Source organism: Rhinichthys klamathensis, unplaced genomic scaffold (assembly GCF_029890125.1).
Source record: "Rhinichthys klamathensis goyatoka isolate OS25496 unplaced genomic scaffold, OSU_Roscu_1.1 h1tg000326l_1, whole genome shotgun sequence".
Lineage (NCBI taxonomy): Eukaryota > Metazoa > Chordata > Actinopteri > Cypriniformes > Leuciscidae > Rhinichthys > Rhinichthys klamathensis.
Window position 1 is genome coordinate 101,455 of NW_026606841.1, and position 18,921 is coordinate 120,375.

General features: G+C 45.5%; 2 protein-coding genes across 2 annotated transcripts; both read left to right on the plus strand.

The window, feature by feature from the left end:
* The first annotated feature begins 2,519 nt into the window (after positions 1-2,519).
* On the plus strand, positions 2,520-8,997 carry LOC130105718 (hornerin-like). Its single transcript, XM_056271851.1, has 5 exons — positions 2,520-2,577; positions 2,850-4,668; positions 7,556-8,075; positions 8,127-8,853; positions 8,966-8,997. Exons 1-5 carry the CDS (start codon positions 2,520-2,522, stop codon positions 8,995-8,997), a joined length of 3,156 nt encoding a protein of 1,051 aa, XP_056127826.1.
* A 6,094-nt stretch (positions 8,998-15,091) lies between these two features.
* LOC130105719 (uncharacterized) lies at positions 15,092-18,484 on the plus strand. The gene is made up of 3 exons (XM_056271852.1): positions 15,092-15,149; positions 15,422-17,240; positions 18,481-18,484. The coding sequence occupies exons 1-3, from the start codon at positions 15,092-15,094 to the stop codon at positions 18,482-18,484; spliced, it is 1,881 nt and encodes a 626-aa protein (XP_056127827.1).
* Positions 18,485-18,921: the final 437 nt, after the last annotated feature.

An 18,921-nucleotide genomic window follows, 5' to 3' on the forward strand; every position in this document is an offset into this window, starting at 1 on the left:
GAGTCCTCGCCTGGCCCGTGGTCCCGGCCCTGGTCTGCCCAGACCGTTGTCCGCCTGTAATTCGCCGAAAAGGGCCTTCTTACCACGTTACTTACCTGCACGCCAGACGGGCGTTCGGCTCCCTCCTCCTCTGTGGCTGCCAGTAGTCCGGGCCCTCGCAGCGCACCCCTCGGTCTCCTCCTCCCTGGAAAGAGAGACGAAGCCCATATTAAGACTTTTAATTCCTGCTTTTATTTAAATAAAGATGGTTACTTTTAGAAAATCTCCTTGTCTGTCTGGTCTCTGGTACGCTCCTCGAGGTGGTCCTGGGTTTTGAGGGGTGGGCGCAGTCTGGCTTGGCCCCCCCGACCTGTGACACAAGATTTGCCAAAATCACTTTAATTAAAACCAGTTAACAGTCAAGTGTTCATTGTTTCTTTATTTCCTGTAACAAAAGACATTTGTATTTATTGCTTTAGATTTCATTCAACAACAAATGACAGATTAATGTTTACATACTTTTTCCCACCTTAAGCTAGTGCTCCAGCAATTCAATTTCAAGTCTGGCCTTTTTTAGGTTAAGCCTTTTCTCCTCCATTTGAAGCTGTATAAGGTCCATCTCCATGTCACTTTTTCTGATTTGCTTTTAAAGGTGGACCTTGTACAGCTTTTTGGCAGGCAACTAGAAAGACTGAAAAAGTCTGTAATACAAACACAGACCAAATATTTAAATGAGGAAGGAGAACTGCAGAACATTTCTTACACTGCTAAGATTCTGTGTGGAGGTAGATGGACCCTCATCTGTATTAAAATGACAATGACTATTTATTCTCTTGTGTAAAAAAGGGGGAATGCATTCTATGCATCATACCTCTATGGGCCTCCCCACATTTTCTGTTTCTGTCACAGCAGAAGTGGTCTCTTCATCATCATCCTACAGTGAAAATAAGGAAGGATGCTTGGTCTAGCAAACAGAAACCTAAAGACAATAATCACTTACAACTGTGACAGAGTGTGGTGTTGCAGAAGGATCCAATAATACAATGTGGCCATCAGCAACTGCAAGATAATTAAACCATGATAATCATGCATATTCAATTCTCAATGTATATTCTTAAGCAAATACAACTAATAAAGAAGGACATTAGGAGCATCTAAGTACTAGTAATAAGATTACAGTATACAGCATATGCAGTCAGAGCAGCATGCATACTGCACAAGTGAATCAATGACTGTAAAATGAATTCAAAATGCCTTTTTAAAATGGTGACAGTGTTGATTTTATTTATTAAAACACTGACAAAAACAGTGTAAACATCAATAAATCATAAGTATTAATATGGTACACCTACATTTTACTAAGCCACTTGTCTTGGTAGCGGAGTCTGACGAACTGCCCCTGGAATCCCATCGACCACAGGTGGCCCTTTATTAAGGGACAGTGCCAGCTCCTCAGCTCCCTTCTTTCTATTGGCTACATAGAAAACTAAATTACATTTAATACTAAATTAGTATTAAATGTCAGTAACAAGTTTAGTAAGTTTAGAAAATATTACCTTGCTGGAGAATGTTTTTGTGTTTCATTTTGACTTGGCTCACACTTCTTCTGGCTCCAGAAGGATTACACCTGATAAAACGAGAAGCCAACATATAACTAGCCAATTATGTGCATTACTACTGTAATATTAAGAAATGTATGGAGGCCAACAAGTAAATACTTGTCTATTTTTACTACATGCCCCCAAAGAATTTTTGCGTCACAAATTATAAATGGGGTAGGCTATTTTCCCCTTTCATTGTGACTCACAAAGGGAAAATACTCCATTTATAATTTTCTAAACTCAAGCATTTACTCTGTCCATTATTATTTGCCAAGCCAACTTTCTTTTGCTGATGCAGCAGTATTGTTTTTTTTTTTTTTTTTTTTTTTTTATAATGGGCTTAGGCTATAGTCTTCATAAGCAAGCATTAAAACCTCCAACTCAGTTTCACCGAAGTATCGTATGTAGCTCGCTTTTTTTCTCCCTTGGTTTCCATGGTGACTCCTGAAATCGGCGATCCATTGAAAATGTCTTTATGTCCTCGTCGTGCGCGCGCATTAACTCTGGGTTACCAATAGGAGGTTGATTAAACTAACTCAACATAGGTGTTTTGGAACCGACATACCCAGAGTAAGCAAGTTTGGGGTTAACCAACCAAGAGTTCAAGGTTTATCTGACGGTAAGTTAACCTTGCTTTCTGGAATACACCCCAGGTTTAAGTGTGTGTGTTGTTGGGCCTTCTTTCAGTGGAGATCAATGAATCACAAGAGATAAACATTGAAACTTTACTGATGTGGGATATGACATCAGCTAGTATGCTACTGAGTGAATAATTAATTATTGATCTCATTAATTAGCAGATTTGCCCCAATAATGAGTTAACGAGTCATCCAGGTGGTACAAATGGTTTTCTGTTTGGCTTTAAAAGACATGTTTGGTTTGAAACTTTAGCTTTTGCAGTTGAATTGGCTGTCTTTGTGGCTCAGTTTGTGTTATAGAATGGGTTTGATCAGAACTGCTGTTTTGGTAGTTCTTTATCACCAGTTAGTATGGCATGGTGAGTTTCTTTTTTGTTTGTTATTAATAATGTTTCTTGTCTGATTTTTTTTTTTTTTAAATGTCAAATATGTTTCTCAGCTTTCAGCTGCGCAGTCGAAGATGGATCCTTAGATTTCTTCTTGAGTGATGTTGGGGAAAAAGGTTTGTAGACCTGTGCTTCATAATTTGACATACTCTTGTACAAAAGTAATGAGCTTATACTAACATGTTTACATGTTTGTTGTTTTTGCTATTAACAAAAAAATTATTTCTCTTTCTCCCTCTCTCCAGACAATTCTAACTCTGTCCAACTGCAGGGCACTTTTAGCCAGGATGACGCTGAGGGATCCAGTTCTGTGAATGCCACCTTCAGCCAAGACTCTCCTGAGGGGTCTGGTTCTGTCAACGCCACCTTCAGCCAGGACGATGCTGAGGGGTCTGGTTCTGTAAACGCCACCTTCAACCAGGACGATGCTGAGGGGTCTGGTTCTGTCAACGCCACCTTCAGCCAAGACTCTCCTGAGGGGTCTGGTTCTGTCAACGCCACCTTCAGCCAGGACGATGCTGAGGGGTCTGGTTCTGTCAATGCCACCTTCAGCCAAGACTATTCTGAGGGGTCTGGTTTTGTAAACACCACCTTCAGCCAGGGCGATGCTCAGGGGTCTGGTTCTGTCAATGCCACCTTCAGCCAAGATGATGCTGACGGGTCTGGTTCTGTCAAAGCCACCTTCAGCCGAGACTATGCTGAGGGGTCTGGTTCTGTCAACGCCACCTTCAGCCAAGACTATGCTGAGGGGTCTGGTTCTGTGAATGCCACCTTCAGCCAAGACTCTCCTGAGGGGTCTGGTTCTGTCAATGCCACCTTCAGCCAAGATGATGCTGAGGGGCCTGGTTCTGTCAATGCCACCTTCAGCCAGGATTCTCCTGAGGGGTCTGGGTCTGTCAACGCCACCTTCAGCCAAGACTATGCTGAGGGGTCTGGTTCTGTCAACGCCACCTTCAGCCAGGACTATGCTGAGGGGTCTGGTTCTGTCAACGCCACCTTCAGCCAGGATGATGCTGAGGGGTCTGGTTCTGTCAACGCCACCTTCAGCCAAGACTCTCCTGAGGGGTCTGGTTCTGTCAACGCCACCTTCAGCCAGGACGATGCTGAGGGGTCTGGTTCTGTCAATGCCACCTTCAGCCAAGACTATTCTGAGGGGTCTGGTTTTGTAAACACCACCTTCAGCCAAGATGATGCTGAAGGGTCTGGTTCTGTGAATGCCACCTTCAGCCAAGACTCTCCTGAGGGGTCTGGTTCTGTCAATGCCACCTTCAGCCAAGATGATGCTAAGGGGTCTGGTTCTGTCAATGCCACCTTCAGCCAGGACGATGCTGAGGGGTCTGGTTCTGTCAACGCCACCTTCAGCCAAGACTCTCCTGAGGGGTCTGGTTCTGTCAACGTCACCTTCAGCCAGGACGATGCTGAGGGGTCTGGTTCTGTCAATGCCACCTTCAGCCAAGACTATTCTGAGGGGTCTGGTTCTGTCAATGCCACCTTCAGCCAAGATGATGCTGAAGGGTCTGGTTCTGTGAATGCCACCTTCAGCCAAGACTCTCCTGAGGGGTCTGGTTCTGTCAATGCCACCTTCAGCCAAGATGATGCTGAGGGGTCTGGTTCTGTCAATGCCACCTTCAGCCAAGATGATACTGAGGGGTCTGGTTCTGTCAACGCCACCTTCAGCCAAGACTCTCCTGAGGGGTCTGGTTCTGTCAACGCCACCTTTAGCCAAGACTCTCCTGAGGGGTCTGGTTCTGTCAATGCCACCTTCAGCCAAGATGATGCTGAGGGGTCTGGTTCTGTCAACGCCACCTTTAGCCAAGACTATGCTGAGGGGTCTGGTTCTGTCAACGCCACCTTTAGCCAAGACTCTCCTGAGGGGTCTGGTTCTGTCAACGCCACCTTCAGCCAAGACTATGCTGAGGGGTCTGGTTTTGTCAACGCCACCTTCAGCCAGGACTCTCCTGAGGGGTCTGGTTCTGTCAATGCCACCTTCAGCCAAGATGATGCTGAGGGGTCTGGTTCTGTCAATGCCACCTTCAGCCAAGATGATACTGAGGGGTCTGGTTCTGTCAACGCCACCTTCAGCCAAGACTCTCCTGAGGGGTCTGGTTCTGTCAACGCCACCTTTAGCCAAGCCTCTCCTGAGGGGTCTGGTTCTGTCAATGCCACCTTCAGCCAAGATGATGCTGAGGGGTCTGGTTCTGTCAATGCCACCTTTAGCCAAGACTATGCTGAGGGGTCTGGTTCTGTCAACGCCACCTTTAGCCAAGACTCTCCTGAGGGGTCTGGTTCTGTCAACGCCACCTTCAGCCAAGACTATGCTGAGGGGTCTGGTTCTGTCAACGCCACCTTCAGCCAGGACTCTCCTGAGGGGTCTGTTTCTGTCAACGCCACCTTCAGCCAAGACTCTCCTGAGGGGTCTGGTTCTGTCAACGCCACCTTTAGCCAAGACTCTCCTGAGGGGTCTGGTTCTGTTAACACCACCTTTAGCTAGGATGATGCTGAGGGGTCCGGTTCTGTTTTAGCCCCTGTCTATTTAACTTGTCAAGATTCTGTGTAACAAAATAAATTATTTCTTTTGGAATGGGTTTCATGGTTTGGTTTGTCAACTCCTTTCTTTTAGATTCGCTAGGGTTTTACAGCCACTTGGGTTAGTTTGTGATGGCATCATTGTCAAGTGGATTGCAGAAGGTCTGTCTATTGAGGTCCGGTTTTGCCCAAGAAGTGTTCAGCTGTGAAGTACAGTGAACATTGATAGACTATGATAGGAAAAAGTGTCTACAAAATTTTGCAGATATTCATAGATGAGTGAATGATTAAGGAGTCCTGCTTGTGGAAGCAGTTTGAAGGAGAAGTTTGCGCAATATGAATCTAGTTTACTCCCCATGATATTACTCTAAACCCTTGTCTTTTCATCCATGAAACAGGTCTGAAGGGGATGTTTGTGCCTGTACCTTTAAGACTAAAAAAAAACACCTTAAATGATCCATGAGTAGTCTGAGGTTCATGTGTATATTAATTTTAAGTTGTTTCACTGTGTGACAAAAATAGTCAATTTCTGAGCCCTCCTTCTACACTGATATAGAGTTGCCTGTAGCAATTTTAAGAAGTCGGCTGTATGTCTGGCATATGTGTTTTCAGTCTAGGTTTAGACTGTTTCTGGAGAAAATCTATTATTTTAGATGCATTTTTGGTACTAAAGTCTTTTTATTTCCCAAAGAGACCAATTTTCTGTTCTCTTTATTTGGTGCTTTTTCACCAGTTGATGTGGAATAATAGAGTATTGCCTGGTTTCACAGACAAATCTTAAACCTAGTCCCAGACTAAAATGCAAGTTTGAGTTGTTTTAACTGAAAGCATATTAAAATATGCCAGTACCTTTGTTTTGTCTCAAAATGCAGACCAGTAATATTTTTTGTAAGGCACGTTTATAAAAGCTCATCAAATTTCCTAATTGAACTAAGGCCTAATCCTGGCTTAATCTAAGCCCTGTCTGTGAAACCAGGCCTAAGTGTGTGTGTTGTTGGGCCTTCTTTCAGTGGAGATCAATGAATCACAAGAGATAAACATTGAAACTTTACTGATGTGGGATATGACATCAGCTAGTATGCTACTGAGTGAATAATTAATTATTGATCTCATTAATTAGCAGATTTGCCCCAATAATGAGTTAACGAGTCATCCAGGTGGTACAAATGGTTTTCTGTTTGGCTTTAAAAGACATGTTTGGTTTGAAACTTTAGCTTTTGCACTTGAATTGGCTGTCTTAGTGGCTCAGTTTGTGTTATAGAATGGGTTTGATCAGAACTGCTGTTTTGGTAGTTCTTTATCACCAGTTAGTATGGAATGGTGAGTTTCTTTTTTGTTTGTTATTAATAATGTTTCTTGTCTGATTTTTTTTTTTTTTTAAATGTCAAATATGTTTCTCAGCTTTCAGCTGCGCAGTCGAAGATGGATCCTTAGATTTCTTCTTGAGTGATGTTGGGGAAAAAGGTTTGTAGACCTGTGCTTCATAATTTGACATACTCTTGTACAAAAGTAATGAGCTTATACTAACATGTTTACATGTTTGTTGTTTTTGCTATTAACAAAAAAATTATTTCTCTTTCTCCCTCTCTCCAGACAATTCTAACTCTGTCCAACTGCAGGGCACTTTTAGCCAGGATGACGCTGAGGGATCCAGTTCTGTCAATGCCACCTTCAGCCAAGACTCTCCTGAGGGGTCTGGTTCTGTCAACGCCACCTTCAGCCAGGACGATGCTGAGGGGTCTGGTTCTGTAAACGCCACCTTCAGCCAGGACGATGCTGAGGGGTCTGGTTCTGTCAACGCCACCTTCAGCCAAGACTCTCCTGAGGGGTCTGGTTCTGTCAACGCCACCTTCAGCCAGGACGATGCTGAGGGGTCTGGTTCTGTCAATGCCACCTTCAGCCAAGACTATTCTGAGGGGTCTGGTTTTGTAAACACCACCTTCAGCCAGGACGATGCTCAGGGGTCTGGTTCTGTCAATGCCACCTTCAGCCAAGATGATGCTGAGGGGTCTGGTTCTGTCAAAGCCACCTTCAGCCGAGACTATGCTGAGGGGTCTGGTTCTGTCAACGCCACCTTCAGCCAAGACTATGCTGAGGGGTCTGGTTCTGTGAATGCCACCTTCAGCCAAGACTCTCCTGAGGGGTCTGGTTCTGTCAATGCCACCTTCAGCCAAGATGATGCTGAGGGGTCTGGTTCTGTCAATGGCACCTTCAGCCAAGATGATGCTGAGGGGTCTGGTTCTGTCAACGCCACCTTCAGCCAAGACTCTCCTGAGGGGTCTGGTTCTGTCAATGCCACCTTTAGCCAAGACTATGCTGAGGGGTCTGGTTCTGTCAACGCCACCTTCAGCCAAGACTCTCCTGAGGGGTCTGGTTCTGTCAACGCCACCTTCAGCCAGGACGATGCTCAGGGGTCTGGTTCTGTCAATGCCACCTTCAGCCAAGATGATGCTGAGGGGTCTGGTTCTGTCAACGCCACCTTCAGCCAAGACTATGCTGAGGGGTCTGGTTCTGTCAACGCCACCTTCAGCCAAGACTCTCCTGAGGGGTCTGGTTCTGTCAACGCCACCTTCAGCCAGGACGATGCTCAGGGGTCTGGTTCTGTCAATGCCACCTTCAGCCAAGATGATGCTGAGGGGTCTGGTTCTGTCAACGCCACCTTCAGCCAGGACTATGCTGAGGGGTCTGGTTCTGTCAACGCCACCTTCAGCCAGGACGATGCTGAGGGGTCTGGTTCTGTCAACGCCACCTTCAGCCAGGACTATGCTGAGGGGTCTGGTTCTGTCAACGCCACCTTCAGCCAAGACTATGCTGAGGGGTCTGGTTCTGTCAATGCCACCTTCAGCCAGGATTCTCCTGAGGGGTCTGGGTCTGTCAACGCCACCTTCAGCCAAGACTATGCTGAGGGGTCTGGTTCTGTCAACGCCACCTTCAGCCAGGATGATGCTGAGGCGTCTGGTTCTGTCAACTCCACCTTCAGCCAAGACTCTCCTGAGGGGTCTGGTTCTGTCAACGCCACCTTCAGCCAAGACTCTCCTGAGGGGTCTGGTTCTGTCAACGCCACCTTCAGCCAGGACGATGCTGTGGGGTCTGGTTCTGTCAACGCCACCTTCAGCCAAGACTCTCCTGAGGGGTCTGGTTCTGTCAACGCCACCTTCAGCCAGGACGATGCTGAGGGGTCTGGTTTTGTAAACACCACCTTCAGCCAGGACGATGCTCAGGGGTCTGGTTCTGTCAATGCCACCTTCAGCCAAGATGATGCTGAAGGGTCTGGTTTTGTCAACGCCACCTTCAGCCAAGATGATGCTGAGGGGTCTGGTTCTGTGAATGCCACCTTCAGCCAAGACTCTCCTGAGGGGTCTGGTTCTGTCAATGCCACCTTCAGCCAAGATGATGCTGAGGGGTCTGGTTCTGTCAATGCCACCTTCAGCCAAGATGATGCTGAGGGGTCTGGTTCTGTCAACGCCACCTTCAGCCAAGACTCTCCTGAGGGGTCTGGTTCTGTCAATGCCACCTTCAGCCAAGATGATGCTGAGGGGTCTGGTTCTGTCAATGCCACCTTCAGCCAAGATGATACTGAGGGGTCTGGTTCTGTCAACGCCACCTTTAGCCAAGACTCTCCTGAGGGGTCTGGTTCTGTCAATGCCACCTTCAGCCAAGATGATGCTGAGGGGTCTGGTTCTGTCAACGCCACCTTTAGCCAAGACTATGCTGAGGGGTCTGGTTCTGTCAACGCCACCTTTAGCCAAGACTCTCCTGAGGGGTCTGGTTCTGTCAACGCCACCTTCAGCCAAGACTATGCTGAGGGGTCTGGTTCTGTCAATGCCACCTTCAGCCAAGACTATTCTGAGGGGTCTGGTTTTGTAAACACCACCTTCAGCCAGGACGATGCTCAGGGGTCTGGTTCTGTCAATGCCACCTTCAGCCAAGATGATGCTGAAGGGTCTGGTTTTGTCAACGCCACCTTCAGCCAAGATGATGCTGAGGGGTCTGGTTCTGTGAATCCCACTTTCAGCCAAGACTCTCCTGAGGGGTCTGGTTCTGTCAATGCCACCTTCAGCCAAGATGATGCTGAGGGGTCTGGTTCTGTCAATGCCACCTTCAGCCAAGATGATGCTGAGGGGTCTGGTTCTGTCAACGCCACCTTCAGCCACGACTCTCCTGAGGGGTCTGGTTCTGTCAACACCACCTTTAGCCAAGACTATGCTGAGGGGTCTGGTTCTGTCAACGCCACCTTTAGCCAAGACTCTCCTGAGGGGTCTGGTTCTGTCAACGCCACCTTCAGCCAAGACTATGCTGAGGGGTCTGGTTCTGTCAACGCCACCTTCAGCCAAGACTCTCCTGAGGGGTCTGGTTCTGTCAACGCCACCTTTAGCCAAGACTATGCTGAGGGGTCTGGTTCTGTCAACGCCACCTTTAGCCAAGACTCTCCTGAGGGGTCTGGTTTTGTTAACACCACCTTTAGCTAGGATGATGCTGAGGGGTCCGGTTCTGTTTTAGCCCCTGTCTATTTAACTTGTCAAGATTCTGTGTAACAAAATAAATTATTTCTTTTGGAATGGGTTTCATGGTTTGGTTTGTCAACTCCTTTCTTTTAGATTCGCTAAGGTTTTACAGCCACTTGTGTTAGTTTGTGATGGCATCATTGTCATGTGGATTGCAGAAGGTCTGTCTATTGAGGTCCGGTTTTGCCCAAGAAGTGTTCAGCTGTGAAGTACAGTGAACATTGATAGACTATGATAGGAAAAAGTGTCTACAAAATTTTGCAGATATTCATAGATGAGTGAATGATTAAGGAGTCCTGCTTGTGGAAGCAGTTTGAAGGAGAAGTTTGCCCAATATGAATCTAGTTTACTCCCCATGATATTACTCTAAACCCTTGTCTTTTCATCCATGAAACAAGTCTGAAGGGGATGTTTGTGCCTGTACCTTTAAGACTAAAAAAAAACACCTTAAATGATCCATGAGTAGTCTGAGGTTCATGTGTATATTAATTTTAAGTTGTTTCACTGTGTGACAAAAATAGTCAATTTCTGAGCCCTCCTTCTACACTGATATAGAGTTGCCTGTAGCAATTTTAAGAAGTCGGCTGTATGTCTGGCATATGTGTTTTCAGTCTAGGTTTAGACTGTTTCTGGAGAAAATCTATTATTTTAGATGCATTTTTGGTACTAAAGTCTTTTTTTTTTTTTTCAAAGAGACCAATTTTCTGTTCTCTTTATTTGGTGCTTTCTCACCAGTTGATGTGGAATAATAGAGTATTGCCTGGTTTCACAGACGAATCTTAAACCTAGTCCCAGACTAAAATGCAAGTTTGAGTTGTTTTAACTGAAAGCATATTAAAATATGCCAGTACCTTTGTTTTGTCTCAAAATGCAGACCAGTAATATTTTTTGTAAGGCACGTTTATAAAAGCTCATCAAATTTCCTAATTGAACTAAGGCCTAATCCTGGCTTAATCTAAGCCCTGTCTGTGAAACCAGGGGTGTATTCCAGAAAGCAGGTTATGTGACATACCCGGGTATGTTTAAGAGTAAGTAAGCGGATAACCTCAACTTTCGCTTCCAAAAACGGAGGTAACTTTCAGGGTATTATAGTAGTCATAGCAACTCACTCTCTGAACTTAACCTGCTCCGGAGCAGGTTATGTTCCAGGGTTAGTTTGTTTCAGAGAGGTGACAGAGCATGGCGTCCCCTGACCATTTTAATTACATATAGCACTACTTAATCTAACCCTACTTTATACAGTCACAATAATTTTAAATGTTTCTAATTATATAACTTTCAATTTCAGGGTTCCCAAATGTGATTGGGTGCATTGATGGAACCCACATTCACATTAAAGCTCCTTCCATCAATGAAGGAGACTATGTAAATAGGAAGTCAATGCATAGCATCAATGTGCAGGTGACAATAGATTTTTTGGATGCTAAATGTTTGGGTGTTTAAACCATTAAATCACCCTCATCACTGGTCCCCACTAACTAGGTAATATGTGGCCAAGAGGAACCCCCAGTGAACCCAGTAGACCAAAGAGATGGCAGGGTGGTACAAGACAAGTGTCACAAGGTGACAAATCTAGCGGAACTAATTTCCGCTAGGAGTGTGTTTCACCCGGGACGATTTCACCGGCACACCGTGCTGGTTTGCTGTTGTCAGTTGCCATGACAGCGGCAGCTGATTAGCTAAGCGGTACCAGGTGCGAGTGTTTGGTGTGGGGATCTGTGATTGGGAAACACGGCCCAGAGAAGCAGTTAAAAAGAAAAGGAAAAGGCATTCGAGTGTGGTACTCCCTCGGGAGAGATCGATTCCTTTGGCTGTGGCTGGGGTTTGCTGGGATCTTTGGAGCGGCTGTGAGGATCTGACTGGAAAGGGGTGCAACGGTGATTGAGGGAGTGCAAGCTGGAACGTGAATTGGATGTGAAGTGAGCGAATTGTGGAGATTGAGTCAAGATTGGAGAATGTCATCACTCGAGGGAGAAAGATAAGTAATGAAACACCGGATCCGTGTGAATGCATGTCTTGCACTGAATTGGATAAGGAATTGTCAAGTGTATTGACCACAAATATAATTACCACTAAGAGTGTGAACTGATTCATCTTTGAACCCCTGATATCTTCTGAGTATGAAAGAGTGTTGAAGACGCTGTGTTCCATGCGGTGCGAAATCCTCTGCATCTCACCAGCTTCTGAGTGGCGAATCAGCGCAACAGTGGAGGGATTGAACATTGGGTGAGTGCTGGCCTTATTGCACTAAGATTGGAGAGTGGATTGCGGTACCTGAATTGAAGTGTCACACAGTATTGGACTTGACGTGAAGTTGCAGTGTGTGGATATACATGTTTATTTAACCGCCAGTGTTCTCCAGTTCACATTCTCGCCAGTGTTTGCGGAACGAAGCCCTCAGGCTGAACGTGTATGTTCCACTTTTGCCACCAGGTCCTGTGATATGGGAGAGGAGGGTGATTGCCTTGTTTAACTTGTTCTGTCGATTTAAATAGAACGTTCCTCTGCCACCGCCTGCTTGTGCTACCTGTTTGGAGGAAAGACACGCCCCAGCCTTCGCGTTACCGTGGGAACCACCCAGCCCAGCCGTAAGCCTGATTCCCCACTATATGAAAGGATCCTGTTCGTTCTTGTATCCAAGGCTTTGCCTATCTAGACAGAAGATTCTTCTGCCTCGGCCTTCTTGTGTGCTGCCTGTTCAGAGGAGAGACACACCCCAGCAGCAGCGCTGCTTGTCCCGAACCACCCGCTCCAGCCGTAAGTCCACCCTTCACTGAAATAGAATTAAACCTGCACACTTGTCTCTGTCCTGGATCATACAGGGTACCCTTGTCTCTGGCTGGGGTCGTCAAGGGCGGAAAGGCCCCCGGAGGACCTCGCACCTGTCGAATAGCTGACGCTTGAGAACTTACCTGCTACCCACCTGTCCTGTGGAGAGAGTCCTCGCCTGGCCCGTGGTCCCGGCCCTGGTCTGCCCAGACCGTTGTCCGCCTGTAATTCGCCGAAAAGGGCCTTCTTACCACGTTACTTACCTGCACGCCAGACGGGCGTTCGGCTCCCTCCTCCTCTGTGGCTGCCAGTAGTCCGGGCCCTCGCAGCGCACCCCTCGGTCTCCTCCTCCCTGGAAAGAGAGACGAAGCCCATATTAAGACTTTTAATTCCTGCTTTTATTTAAATAAAGATGGTTACTTTTAGAAAATCTCCTTGTCTGTCTGGTCTCTGGTACGCTCCTCGAGGTGGTCCTGGGTTTTGAGGGGTGGGCGCAGTCTGGCTTGGCCCCCCCGACCTGTGACACAAGATTTGCCAAAATCACTTTAATTAAAACCAGTTAACAGTCAAGTGTTCATTGTTTCTTTATTTCCTGTAACAAAAGACATTTGTATTTATTGCTTTAGATTTCATTCAACAACAAATGACAGATTAATGTTTACATACTTTTTCCCACCTTAAGCTAGTGCTCCAGCAATTCAATTTCAAGTCTGGCCTTTTTTAGGTTAAGCCTTTTCTCCTCCATTTGAAGCTGTATAAGGTCCATCTCCATGTCACTTTTTCTGATTTGCTTTTAAAGGTGGACCTTGTACAGCTTTTTGGCAGGCAACTAGAAAGACTGAAAAAGTCTGTAATACAAACACAGACCAAATATTTAAATGAGGAAGGAGAACTGCAGAACATTTCTTACACTGCTAAGATTCTGTGTGGAGGTAGATGGACCCTCATCTGTATTAAAATGACAATGACTATTTATTCTCTTGTGTAAAAAAGGGGGAATGCATTCTATGCATCATACCTCTATGGGCCTCCCCACATTTTCTGTTTCTGTCACAGCAGAAGTGGTCTCTTCATCATCATCCTACAGTGAAAATAAGGAAGGATGCTTGGTCTAGCAAACAGAAACCTAAAGACAATAATCACTTACAACTGTGACAGAGTGTGGTGTTGCAGAAGGATCCAATAATACAATGTGGCCATCAGCAACTGCAAGATAATTAAACCATGATAATCATGCATATTCAATTCTCAATGTATATTCTTAAGCAAATACAACTAATAAAGAAGGACATTAGGAGCATCTAAGTACTAGTAATAAGATTACAGTATACAGCATATGCAGTCAGAGCAGCATGCATACTGCACAAGTGAATCAATGACTGTAAAATGAATTCAAAATGCCTTTTTAAAATGGTGACAGTGTTGATTTTATTTATTAAAACACTGACAAAAACAGTGTAAACATCAATAAATCATAAGTATTAATATGGTACACCTACATTTTACTAAGCCACTTGTCTTGGTAGCGGAGTCTGACGAACTGCCCCTGGAATCCCATCGACCACAGGTGGCCCTTTATTAAGGGACAGTGCCAGCTCCTCAGCTCCCTTCTTTCTATTGGCTACATAGAAAACTAAATTACATTTAATACTAAATTAGTATTAAATGTCAGTAACAAGTTTAGTAAGTTTAGAAAATATTACCTTGCTGGAGAATGTTTTTGTGTTTCATTTTGACTTGGCTCACACTTCTTCTGGCTCCAGAAGGATTACACCTGATAAAACGAGAAGCCAACATATAACTAGCCAATTATGTGCATTACTACTGTAATATTAAGAAATGTATGGAGGCCAACAAGTAAATACTTGTCTATTTTTACTACATGCCCCCAAAGAATTTTTGCGTCACAAATTATAAATGGGGTAGGCTATTTTCCCCTTTCATTGTGACTCACAAAGGGAAAATACTCCATTTATAATTTTCTAAACTCAAGCATTTACTCTGTCCATTATTATTTGCCAAGCCAACTTTCTTTTGCTGATGCAGCAGTATTGTTTTTTTTTTTTTTTTTTTTTTTTTATAATGGGCTTAGGCTATAGTCTTCATAAGCAAGCATTAAAACCTCCAACTCAGTTTCACCGAAGTATCGTATGTAGCTCGCTTTTTTTCTCCCTTGGTTTCCATGGTGACTCCTGAAATCGGCGATCCATTGAAAATGTCTTTATGTCCTCGTCGTGCGCGCGCATTAACTCTGGGTTACCAATAGGAGGTTGATTAAACTAACTCAACATAGGTGTTTTGGAACCGACATACCCAGAGTAAGCAAGTTTGGGGTTAACCAACCAAGAGTTCAAGGTTTATCTGACGGTAAGTTAACCTTGCTTTCTGGAATACACCCCAGGTTTAAGTGTGTGTGTTGTTGGGCCTTCTTTCAGTGGAGATCAATGAATCACAAGAGATAAACATTGAAACTTTACTGATGTGGGATATGACATCAGCTAGTATGCTACTGAGTGAATAATTAATTATTGATCTCATTAATTAGCAGATTTGCCCCAATAATGAGTTAACGAGTCATCCAGGTGGTACAAATGGTTTTCTGTTTGGCTTTAAAAGACATGTTTGGTTTGAAACTTTAGCTTTTGCAGTTGAATTGGCTGTCTTTGTGGCTCAGTTTGTGTTATAGAATGGGTTTGATCAGAACTGCTGTTTTGGTAGTTCTTTATCACCAGTTAGTATGGCATGGTGAGTTTCTTTTTTGTTTGTTATTAATAATGTTTCTTGTCTGATTTTTTTTTTTTTTAAATGTCAAATATGTTTCTCAGCTTTCAGCTGCGCAGTCGAAGATGGATCCTTAGATTTCTTCTTGAGTGATGTTGGGGAAAAAGGTTTGTAGACCTGTGCTTCATAATTTGACATACTCTTGTACAAAAGTAATGAGCTTATACTAACATGTTTACATGTTTGTTGTTTTTGCTATTAACAAAAAAATTATTTCTCTTTCTCCCTCTCTCCAGACAATTCTAACTCTGTCCAACTGCAGGGCACTTTTAGCCAGGATGACGCTGAGGGATCCAGTTCTGTGAATGCCACCTTCAGCCAAGACTCTCCTGAGGGGTCTGGTTCTGTCAACGCCACCTTCAGCCAGGACGATGCTGAGGGGTCTGGTTCTGTAAACGCCACCTTCAACCAGGACGATGCTGAGGGGTCTGGTTCTGTCAACGCCACCTTCAGCCAAGACTCTCCTGAGGGGTCTGGTTCTGTCAACGCCACCTTCAGCCAGGACGATGCTGAGGGGTCTGGTTCTGTCAATGCCACCTTCAGCCAAGACTATTCTGAGGGGTCTGGTTTTGTAAACACCACCTTCAGCCAGGGCGATGCTCAGGGGTCTGGTTCTGTCAATGCCACCTTCAGCCAAGATGATGCTGACGGGTCTGGTTCTGTCAAAGCCACCTTCAGCCGAGACTATGCTGAGGGGTCTGGTTCTGTCAACGCCACCTTCAGCCAAGACTATGCTGAGGGGTCTGGTTCTGTGAATGCCACCTTCAGCCAAGACTCTCCTGAGGGGTCTGGTTCTGTCAATGCCACCTTCAGCCAAGATGATGCTGAGGGGCCTGGTTCTGTCAATGCCACCTTCAGCCAGGATTCTCCTGAGGGGTCTGGGTCTGTCAACGCCACCTTCAGCCAAGACTATGCTGAGGGGTCTGGTTCTGTCAACGCCACCTTCAGCCAGGACTATGCTGAGGGGTCTGGTTCTGTCAACGCCACCTTCAGCCAGGATGATGCTGAGGGGTCTGGTTCTGTCAACGCCACCTTCAGCCAAGACTCTCCTGAGGGGTCTGGTTCTGTCAACGCCACCTTCAGCCAGGACGATGCTGAGGGGTCTGGTTCTGTCAATGCCACCTTCAGCCAAGACTATTCTGAGGGGTCTGGTTTTGTAAACACCACCTTCAGCCAAGATGATGCTGAAGGGTCTGGTTCTGTGAATGCCACCTTCAGCCAAGACTCTCCTGAGGGGTCTGGTTCTGTCAATGCCACCTTCAGCCAAGATGATGCTAAGGGGTCTGGTTCTGTCAATGCCACCTTCAGCCAGGACGATGCTGAGGGGTCTGGTTCTGTCAACGCCACCTTCAGCCAAGACTCTCCTGAGGGGTCTGGTTCTGTCAACGTCACCTTCAGCCAGGACGATGCTGAGGGGTCTGGTTCTGTCAATGCCACCTTCAGCCAAGACTATTCTGAGGGGTCTGGTTCTGTCAATGCCACCTTCAGCCAAGATGATGCTGAAGGGTCTGGTTCTGTGAATGCCACCTTCAGCCAAGACTCTCCTGAGGGGTCTGGTTCTGTCAATGCCACCTTCAGCCAAGATGATGCTGAGGGGTCTGGTTCTGTCAATGCCACCTTCAGCCAAGATGATACTGAGGGGTCTGGTTCTGTCAACGCCACCTTCAGCCAAGACTCTCCTGAGGGGTCTGGTTCTGTCAACGCCACCTTTAGCCAAGACTCTCCTGAGGGGTCTGGTTCTGTCAATGCCACCTTCAGCCAAGATGATGCTGAGGGGTCTGGTTCTGTCAACGCCACCTTTAGCCAAGACTATGCTGAGGGGTCTGGTTCTGTCAACGCCACCTTTAGCCAAGACTCTCCTGAGGGGTCTGGTTCTGTCAACGCCACCTTCAGCCAAGACTATGCTGAGGGGTCTGGTTTTGTCAACGCCACCTTCAGCCAGGACTCTCCTGAGGGGTCTGGTTCTGTCAATGCCACCTTCAGCCAAGATGATGCTGAGGGGTCTGGTTCTGTCAATGCCACCTTCAGCCAAGATGATACTGAGGGGTCTGGTTCTGTCAACGCCACCTTCAGCCAAGACTCTCCTGAGGGGTCTGGTTCTGTCAACGCCACCTTTAGCCAAGCCTCTCCTGAGGGGTCTGGTTCTGTCAATGCCACCTTCAGCCAAGATGATGCTGAGGGGTCTGGTTCTGTCAATGCCACCTTTAGCCAAGACTATGCTGAGGGGTCTGGTTCTGTCAACGCCACCTTTAGCCAAGACTCTCCTGAGGGGTCTGGTTCTGTCAACGCCACCTTCAGCCAAGACTATGCTGAGGGGTCTGGTTCTGTCAACGCCACCTTCAGCCAGGACTCTCCTGAGGGGTCTGTTTCTGTCAACGCCACCTTCAGCCAAGACTCTCCTGAGGGGTCTGGTTCTGTCAACGCCACCTTTAGCCAAGACTATGCTGAGGGGTCTGGTTCTGTCAACGCCACCTTTAGCCAAGACTCTCCTGAGGGGTCTGGTTCTGTTAACACCACCTTTAGCTAGGATGATGCTGAGGGGTCCGGTTCTGTTTTAGCCCCTGTCTATTTAACTTGTCAAGATTCTGTGTAACAAAATAAATTATTTCTTTTGGAATGGGTTTCATGGTTTGGTTTGTCAACTCCTTTCTTTTAGATTCGCTAGGGTTTTACAGCCACTTGGGTTAGTTTGTGATGGCATCATTGTCAAGTGGATTGCAGAAGGTCTGTCTATTGAGGTCCGGTTTTGCCCAAGAAGTGTTCAGCTGTGAAGTACAGTGAACATTGATAGACTATGATAGGAAAAAGTGTCTACAAAATTTTGCAGATATTCATAGATGAGTGAATGATTAAGGAGTCCTGCTTGTGGAAGCAGTTTGAAGGAGAAGTTTGCGCAATATGAATCTAGTTTACTCCCCATGATATTACTCTAAACCCTTGTCTTTTCATCCATGAAACAGGTCTGAAGGGGATGTTTGTGCCTGTACCTTTAAGACTAAAAAAAAACACCTTAAATGATCCATGAGTAGTCTGAGGTTCATGTGTATATTAATTTTAAGTTGTTTCACTGTGTGACAAAAATAGTCAATTTCTGAGCCCTCCTTCTACACTGATATAGAGTTGCCTGTAGCAATTTTAAGAAGTCGGCTGTATGTCTGGCATATGTGTTTTCAGTCTAGGTTTAGACTGTTTCTGGAGAAAATCTATTATTTTAGATGCATTTTTGGTACTAAAGTCTTTTTATTTCCCAAAGAGACCAATTTTCTGTTCTCTTTATTTGGTGCTTTTTCACCAGTTGATGTGGAATAATAGAGTATTGCCTGGTTTCACAGACAAATCTTAAACCTAGTCCCAGACTAAAATGCAAGTTTGAGTTGTTTTAACTGAAAGCATATTAAAATATGCCAGTACCTTTGTTTTGTCTCAAAATGCAGACCAGTAATATTTTTTGTAAGGCACGTTTATAAAAGCTCATCAAATTTCCTAATTGAACTAAGGCCTAATCCTGGCTTAATCTAAGCCCTGTCTGTGAAACCAGGCCTAAGTGTGTGTGTTGTTGGGCCTTCTTTCAGTGGAGATCAATGAATCACAAGAGATAAACATTGAAACTTTACTGATGTGGGATATGACATCAGCTAGTATGCTACTGAGTGAATAATTAATTATTGATCTCATTAATTAGCAGATTTGCCCCAATAATGAGTTAACGAGTCATCCAGGTGGTACAAATGGTTTT